The following is a 9,274-nucleotide window of genomic DNA, read 5'->3' as shown; positions in this document are numbered from 1 at the left end:
TGAGGCTCTGTCTCAAAAAAAAAAAAAAAAAAAAAAAAAGACATATGTGTATGTTTTTCCTTTAAAAGTAACTTTGCACTTTTTCTAGTACCATGTCAGTTCTATACAGATAATTATTTTTAGTGCTTTCATGTTGCAAAATAATATTGCATCATTAATACCATCACTCCTGTATTTAACATTAAATTTTAATCTGTCACTGATTTTGGAATTTAGGAAATATTACATTTTCTTAAAAGATACTCTGATGATGGCAAAATCTACAAAGTTAAATATTTCTAAAATGGGATACATACCCAGATAAGTTTGATAAATGCCCCATGCTATAATCTCGATACCAATTCCCCACCCCTGGAGATTCACAGTAGATAAAATAATTTGAGGCTTTGATAAAAAGAAGTTCAAATTTAAAAAAAAAAATTTAAGGCTGGGCGTGGTGGCTCATGCCTATATTCCCAGCACTCTTAGAGGTTGAGGCGGGCGATTGCCTGAGCTCACCAGTTCGACACCAATCTGAGCTAGAGCTAGAGTGAGATATCTTCTCTGAAAATAGCCAGGTGTTGTGGCAGGTGCCTGTAGTCCCAGCAACTCAGGAGGCTGAGGCAAGAGAATCGCTTGAGCCCAAGAGTCTAAGATTGCTGTGAGCCATGACGCTCAAGTACTCTACATTAGTCTCAAAAAAATTTAAACCTATTTTATGTTAACTTGTATATAGACACTCTATCCCCAGGCTCTTTCTTTCTTTCTTTCTTTCTTTTTTTTTTTTTTTTTGAGACACAGTCTCACTATGTCACCCTTTGGTAGAGTGCTATGGCGTCACAGCTTATAGCAAACTCTTAACTCTTGGGCTTAAGTGATTCTCTTGCCTCAGCCTCCTGAGCAGCCGAGACTACAGATGCCCCTGCAATGCCTGGCTATTTTCTCTTGTAGCTGTCATTGTTGTTTAGCTGGCCTAGGCCAGGTTCGAACCACCTTTGGTGTATGTGGTTAGTGCTGTAACCACTGAGCAACAGGTGCTGAGACCCCAGGCTCTTTCTTTTTTTCTGTTCTTTTAAAAAATTTTTTTGAAATACTCACCAACATAATTGGAAACACTATTAGGATGTTAGTTTGATTAAATTTTCTCAGCAAAGCAAATATAAATTCACCTAGTAAAACCATAAGGTGAGATACAGAGTACTTTGTTGTGTTTGATGTTGTGCTGGAATTCTTTAATGGAAATCTATTAAAGTGATTATTCTTCTTATATTCTATAAGTGAAATTGTCAGTCTCTTGGATATAGTTTTTTCTAAAACATCAATAGAAAATTGAAGGTCAGTTAAGCAAGAGGGTGCCTTTCAAAACCACTTTTATGCAAATATTTTTATGCTGAACATAAGAGAAATTTTTATCTTTGATAACTGTCTCATAGTTTTATTAGAAACTAAAAGCAAATTTGTTTTAATATGGTGGAAATGTTAACTGTGATAAAATGCTTTATAGAGTATCTTTGAATAATTTATTCAGTAAATACTCAGTGTAAGCTAACATCCTTGTTACTGTAATAATGAAGTTACTTTTTCAAAGAGGGTCTAGACTTGTGCCTTGTATTGAATTAACTGCTTTTACAATCAAAGTGTTATGAAAGATTAGTTATTAGAAAGTTCAGGAAAGAGAGAGAGATAGTGTTAAAAGGTAGAAATAAACAAATGAAAATACATTAAGTATCTAGAGGTAGGTAATATGAAAATAATTTTTTCTGTGTCTTATGTGGATTAACAAGTCAAGGAATAAAAAAAGAATGATTTTTGTCATTACTTTTAATACAAAACTGTATTTTATTCTTTTTCAGAGACATTTTAAGACTTACATATGGCTGTAATTTTATTGCTATATAATGCCTGTTTTAGAAGACTGCTTTATACTATAATGAATGAATATGTACATTGGAGAGGAAAGAGTTAAGTTTTAGTTTAAAAGAGACTACCTTTCCATTTTCCATTTTGTTTAGGACAGAGTTTATTTAGGACAGAACTTGGCTTGTTTGCCACTGCAAATGTAGCAATTAAAGGAATAGTCATAGTCATCCATCATACTGATTTTATTGAATGAATAAATGCCTAAATCACAGCTTTTTAAAGCTAATGTTGTTAAATAAAGTAATGTATGTTGTTGTTACAAATTGTTGAGGTGGCTTATGAAGTAGTTTTCCTTTCTCTAATGTCTTTATAAAACAAAACTTCTAGTGTCTCATCAGACAGGGGGCGATCGCAGAAAACTCCAACTTCTCCCCTATCTCCAAGCTCCCAAAAACTGTTGCAGTTTGACCTTCCAAGAACTTCATTAGAAAAATCTAAGTCCTCAGTAATGCCTACACCTACAACAGCACTTAAGCCTAATGCAGCTGTCGCAGATTTGAACTTGACTGCCAACAGAACAACTACAGAGATGGCTTCAATACCAGGCAAGTAAATCCATGTAGTTGTAATTATTAAAATATTAAATTTTTTTCCTGAAAATTGCTTTTCTTTCAGTTGAGCCATGGAGAAAGGTTATTTCAAGTAAATGTGATTACTTTTGAATGTAGTAAACAAAAACTGTACAAAGAATTAAATATCAAAAAGCCTGAGAGATTGAATAATTTTGATTTTTTTCCCTATCTTGCGACCATTAGTCAAAACACATCTGAAAAATATATCCCATTTTTATATTCCTGTTTATAGATATGTATGTATGTGTACATATGTATACACATACATACATGCACACACTTAAAAGAAGTAGCTATTAAAATATACAGACTTACCTTGTTTATTGTGCTTTCCAAGTATTGCATTTTTTAACAAATTGAAGGTTTATGGCAACCCTGTGTTGAACAAGTCTGTCAGTGCCGTTTTTCCAATAGCATATGCTCACTTCATTTCTCTGTGTCACATTTTGGTAATTCAGTATTTCAAGTTTTTTCATTATTATTGATTCTGTTAGGGTGATCTGTGACGAATGATCTTTGATGTTACTATTATAATTGTTTGGGGTGCCATGAACTAAAGCCATATAAGAGGACAAAGTGTTGTATGTGTTCTGACTATTCCACAACTGGCCATTCCCCATCATGCTCCCTCTCCTTGGGCTTCCCTATTCTCTGAGACACAGCAATACTGAAATTAGATCATTTAGTAACCCTGTGATGATCTCTAAGTATTTAAGTGAAAGGAAGTGTTGTACGTCTCTCACTTTAAATCAAAAGCTAGAAATAAGTAAGGTTAGCGAGGAAGGCATGCCAAAAGCCAACATGGGCCTCTTGGGCCAAACAGTTAGCCAAGTTGTGAATGCACAGTACTTAAAGGAAATTAAAAGTGCTATAACAATGAACACATGAATAATTAGAAGACAAAGCAGCCTTATTTGATATCAAGAAAGTTAGTGGTCTGGATAAAAAAATGAAACTAGCTATAACATAAACCAAAGCCTAATCCAGAGTAAGATCCTAATTCTCTTCAATTCTGTGAAGTCTGAGAGAGGTGAAGAACCTGCAGAAGAAAAGTTTGAAGCTAGGATAATATAAAAGTGTAAGATGAGGCAAGTGCTAACATAGATGCTGTAGCAAGTTATCCGGAAGCTAGCTGATGAATGTGTGTACACTAAACAGATTTTCGTGTAGGCAGAACAGCATGATAACTCAAAGAAGATGCCCTCTAGGACTTTATACTAAGAATTATGCTAAATCTACTGTGCTTGTGTAGAGTAAATGAAAGAATAAATCCTGGATGACAGGAGCATGGTTTACTGAATATTTTAAGCCCAATGTTGAGATCTACCACACAGAATTACTGCTGATTGACAATACAGCTGCTCATCTAAGAGCTTTAATGGAGATATACAAGGAGATTAACATATCTGTATGCTGGCTAACACAACATCCATTCTGTAGCCCATGGATCAAATAGTCATTTTAACTTTCATGTTTTATTATTTAAGAAATCCATTTTGGCCAAGCATGGTGGTTTATACTTGTAATCCTAGCACTTTGGGAGGCTGAGGCTGGTTTAAGATCAGCTTGAGCAAAACAGAGGCCGACTTTACTAAAAATAGGAAAACTTAGCTGGGCATCGCAGCATGTGCCTATAGCCCAGCTATTTGGGAGGCTGAGGCAGGAAGATCTCTTAAACCCAACAACTTGAAGTTACAGTAAGCTGTGATGATGACACTGCAGGGTGAGAGACAGAGACTCTATCTCAAAAAAAGGAAAGAAAGGAAGGAAAAGAGAGAAAAGGAGGGAGTGAGGGAGGGAAAGGAAGGAAGATAGGAAAAAAAGGAAAATAGGAAAGAAAGAGAAAGAAAACACTTTCTAAGGCTGTAGCTGCCATAGGTAGTGATTCCTCTAATGCAGAGGTCCTCAGACTTTTTAAACAGTGGGCCAGTTCACTGTCCCTCAGACCTTTGGAGGGCCAGACTATGTGCCCTAGGACAAGTCGGCTGCTAAACAGGACAGGCAGCAGCGGCAAAAACACCCGGTGGGCTGGATAAATGTCCTTGGCGGGCTGCAGTTTGAGGATGCCTGCTCTAACGAATCTGAGCAAAGTAAATTGAAAACCAGAATTCATGGGCGTGGCACAGTGGCTCATGGCTGTAATCCCAGCACTCTGGGAGTACACCAAGGCACTCTACCCAGGCTGACAGCTTGAGACTCTTGTCTCAAAAACAAAACAAAATAAAACAAAACCCAGAATTCACCATTGTAGGCGTCATTAAGAACATTCATGCCCAGATGCTTTGTCAGCTTTGAGTTACAATGCAGACATGGACAAGTCTAAGAACCACTCACACACAGGTAGTCTTGTAAGTGGCACAGAAATAGCATCAAGAAGCTCTGATTACAAAAATATGAATATTTTAAGGGGGTAGACCCTAAGTTCCTGAGAAACATGTGCTTTGCCACCCAGCACAACGAAAAGGGCCTGAAGAAGATTGAGGGCAACAGGACCAAAGCTATGAGTGTGTGTTTTGAAGCTATGAAGGCTTTCATAAAGCCTCTGGAGGTTAAAGCCAAGACCCCAAAGGGTGTCAGCTGTAAGCTCATTCAACTTGCCTATATTGCCCGTCCCAAGGTTGGGAAGTGTGCTTAAGTGTCCCAGGCTCTGCTGGTCAAAGGCCAAAACCAAGGATCAAACCAAGGCCCAGGCTGTGACAGTTCTATCTAGCTTTAGTTTCAGCTCCACTTGGGCTCCTAAGATCAGGCCCCTTAGCTGTGGATAGAGGCCTCTTATCTGCCAGTGGTAAAGACTGAAAGTCTAGTGTGACTTGTGGGCTGCTGTCTGCGTGGGGCTGTTGTCCTTCTATGCTTTTGTATGAATAAACCTCAGGCAGGAATAATCACATTCATGATTCATAGGAGGTCAGAATATCAACATTAACAGGAATGTGGAAGAAGGTGATTCTAACTGTCATGGTTGACTTTAAGGGGTTCAAGCCTTTAGTAGAAGTAACTGCAGATCTGGTGAGTATAGCAAGAGAACTAGAATTAGAAGTGGAGCCTGAAGATGGGACCAAATTGCTACAGTCCCATAAGAAGTTACTTCTTATGGATAAGGAAAGAAAGTAGTTTTTTGAGATGGAATCTCAAATCTCAGCATCTTGGATGAAGATGCTGTGGTCTTGTTGGAATGACACCAAAGAATTTAGAATATCATATAATCTCCGTTGATAGAGCAGGAGCAAGATTAGAGGATGACTTCTAAAAGAAGTTCTGTGGGTAAAATGCTATCAAAGAGCATTACATGCTGCAGAGAAATCTTCCGTGAAAGAGTCGATAATAGGGCAAATTTCATTGTTAAGAAAATGCCACAGCCACCCCAACCTTCAGTAACTACCACTCTGATCAATCAAGCAGCCATCAACATTAAGGGAAGACCTCCACTAGCAAAAGAAATTATGACTCACTGAAGGCTTAGATGATTGTTGTTAGCATTTTTTAATTAAGGTAGGTATGTTACTTAGACATAATGCCATTGTATACTTAGTAGAGAACAATATAATGTAAAGACAACTTTTATAAGCACTAGGAAACAAAAATATTTATGTGACTCACTTTATTGAGATATTGGCTTTGTTGTAGTGGTCTGGAATTTAACCTGCAGCATGTCCCCGGATATAACAATAAGTCCCTGTCTTTCCTAAGAGGAAAGCAGACTTGGTTTTGGCTCTTAAAATAAATTTTAGAAATATGAGATATAATTCCATGTGAACTTTTCCCTTTGACAATTGTCATGCCCTCCAGGTTCTAAGCGCTTTTCTCCTGCTGGCCTCCAGCATCGCATGACAGCAGAGCTCAGTTATCTGAACGCCATTGAGGAGTCTGTACGACAGTTGTCAGATGTAGAAAGAGTAAGGGGCATTTCACTTGCTCAGCAGGAGAGTGTGTCGCTGGCTCAGATCATAAAGGTATTGTGTTATTACACAACCATTTTCTCTCAAATACTTTTTCTATATTTTCTGCTTTGTTTTGATGACAGTACAAAAATCAGCTAATCAAACATTCTTAATATTTTCTCTTTTCATTGTTGAGTCACAGATGACTGAATTTATTTGTTTTTCTAATGCTTTATATTTATATTAAAAAGAGACCCAGGTGTTCTATAAAGCCTCTCCTTACAAACAGAAATCCAGAGCAATGTTCCTCAATAGAGATGCAATCAGTATTTTTTAAAAATAGTTATTATTTATATTTCTAGCATCATAGCTTATTTTACCTTTTGTAGAACTTCATAAAATGAAGCATACTTTGAGCTGTTGTGTTTATTTTATTCAACATAAATTGAAGATTTATCCATGTTTTTGTATCAGTAGGGCTGTTTTGCTGCATAATATTCCACTGATACCATAATTTGTTTATTCATTCTTCTGTTGATAAAACATTTTTATTATTTCCTCCTTTTGGCTATTACAAATGTTCCTGCTTTGTACGCTTTTAAACAACTATATGTATACTACATGTCTTTATTTTTCTTGTGTAAATATGTAGGAGTGTAATTACTTGGGTCAAGTATATGAAACTTCAAAAAAAACCTTGCCATACTACTTTACAAAATGGTTGTAACATTTTATTTTATACTCCTACAACAATATATGAGAGTTCCAGTTACTCCATATCCTTGCTGTCATTTGGTTATCAGTCTTTTTTTTTGTTCTGTTTTTTTCTGAGACAGAGCCTCAAGCTGTTGCCCTGGGTAGAGTGCCATGGTATCACAGCTCATAGCAACCTCCAACTCCTGGGCTTAAGCGATTCTCTTGCCTCAGCTTCCCGAGTAGCTGGGACTACAGTGCCCACCACAATGATAATGACCAGCTTTTTTTTTTTTTTTTTGGTTGTCATTGTCATTGTTGTTTGGCCGGCCTGGGCTAGATTCGAACCCACCAGCGCTAGTGTATGTGACTGGCGCCTTAGCGGCTGAGCTACAGGCGCCAAGCCATTATCAGTCTTCTTTATTGCAGTCATTCTAGTGAATGTGAAGTATTCTTTCATTGTGGTCATAATTTGCATTTCTGTTATGACTAACGAATTTTATATTTTTGTGTGAGGATTCCTGACCATTCTTTTATCTTTCTTCCAATGTTTTGGTTACATAAATTGTTTTGTACCATTTGAGTCAATGTTATAAGTGTGCCCATCACCCAGATAGTGTGCACTGTATCCAGTGGGTGTGAACTGTATCCACTGGGTGTGAACTTACCCATTTCTTCTTTCTCCTTTCACTGCTTCTTCAAAGTCAAAATAAAAGAATTTTAAAGTTGTGAGATATGAGGCATTATTTTTTATTTTTAAACAGAACATATTTATCTCTTCCAAAGAGTTAGATGCTATGATTTTGCTTTCTAACCAGATTTTTGGTATTAGTTTATAGTCCTTATGTCTTGGAAATTTTTTATATTACTGTATTATTTGACATGTGGCAGATGGTCACTAATTATTTTGATAAGTTATAAATGGCTGATGACTATTCTTTTTACTATCTTTCCTTTTGCCTCTGATTGCTCCAAATAATTTGTGTTAGGACGATATCATTCTGTGTATTGTAGCCTCTGTAGTTAAAGTATCTTAGAACTCATATTTGTTTTATTTCTTTATTTCAAGGCACAGCAGCAACGCCATGAAAGAGACTTGGCCCTTTTGAAACTAAAAGCTGAACAAGAGGCTCTGGAATGTCAGAAACAATTAGAAGAAACCCGAAACAAAGCAGCTCAGGTAACTTACTTTGTAGCAGGTTCTGGTTTTTTAAATCTAAGTTTGTATCTTAGAAATTATTTTACTATTTTTTTAGTTATACAGGAATAAAAGGAAAAGATGTAGATAATTATGTTTTGTACTTTTTATGGGGTAATTTCATGTCATTTAATCCTCGTAGCAATGCTTACAATAAGTAGTTGAGACTTACCCCAGTTTGGAGAAGTAACAACACAATTCTGGTGCATTATAGTTATTTATCAAAGACACATTAATGTATGAACAGCGGAGTTAAGACTTAAACCATGAAATCCACATTGGGGTCAAGTGTTTTTTTTTTCCACAAGGCATTTAGTCCATGAAATAAATATATAAATTAAAATTAATTGGGTAGAGGGGAGACTGAAACATGACTTCTTTTTTTGTCCTTTTTTATATAAAGGTCCATGCAGAATCCTTACAGCAGGTGGTTAAATCACAACGGGAAGTAACTGATGTCCTGCAGGAAGCAACATGTAAAATAGCAGCTCAGCAAACAGAGGCTGCTCGCCTCACCACTGATGCAGCACGCCAAATCTGTGAGGTAAGAGCCACTAAGAACCCTTTTCTTTTTAGTTCTTTTTAGAAAATCTCAGTAACTTTGGTCTTACCAGTAACAGATTTCTAATGTTTAGTAAATGCATACTTTGAATTAGTGACTTCTAGTGGGGGCCCTCCCCTGTGGAAATAAGGCACTATTGATTAGAGGATATTATAAATGTGAATGTCCAGAGGCAGAAAAAAGAGAAGAACTCTCAGTTTCTGCCCTTTGGTAAGCTTTTTAGAAAAGCTTGACTTTATCAATGCACTATAATTTACAAACAATAAAATGCACCCATTGTATGTGTGCAGTTTGATGAATTTTAACATATAGTTAGTATATGTATGTGTGTGTATCTATATCTCCCTGTAACTACAACCATAATCAAGAAGTAGAATATATTTATTATGTTAAAAAGTTCCCTCATACCTTTTTGTAGTCAGTCCCCAATCTTGGCCCTGGGAGCCACTGATAAGCTTTGGATGAGGACATT

The 9,274-nt window shown here is 36.5% G+C and overlaps 1 protein-coding gene across 4 annotated transcripts in view; it reads left to right on the top strand.

Annotated features, from left to right (window-relative positions):
- CEP350 (centrosomal protein 350) overlaps nucleotides 1–9,274 on the top strand; it is a 187,037-nt gene that overhangs the window by 93,197 nt on the left and 84,566 nt on the right. For all 4 annotated transcript variants that reach the window (XM_023510752.1, XM_023510754.1, XM_023510753.1 and 1 more), the window contains exons 16-19: nucleotides 2,227–2,444; nucleotides 6,258–6,421; nucleotides 8,112–8,222; nucleotides 8,644–8,784. In XM_023510752.1, the coding sequence (XP_023366520.1) occupies nucleotides 2,227–2,444; nucleotides 6,258–6,421; nucleotides 8,112–8,222; nucleotides 8,644–8,784 (634 nt within the window). The remainder of the gene's footprint in view (nucleotides 1–2,226; nucleotides 2,445–6,257; nucleotides 6,422–8,111; nucleotides 8,223–8,643; nucleotides 8,785–9,274) is intronic.

This window comes from Otolemur garnettii, unplaced genomic scaffold (genome assembly GCF_000181295.1).
Source record: "Otolemur garnettii isolate 467f Iridium unplaced genomic scaffold, OtoGar3 scaffold00016, whole genome shotgun sequence".
NCBI classification, from domain to species: domain Eukaryota; kingdom Metazoa; phylum Chordata; class Mammalia; order Primates; family Galagidae; genus Otolemur; species Otolemur garnettii.
Note: the sequence above shows the minus strand (reverse complement) of the source record. Positions and strands in the feature narration are given on the sequence as shown.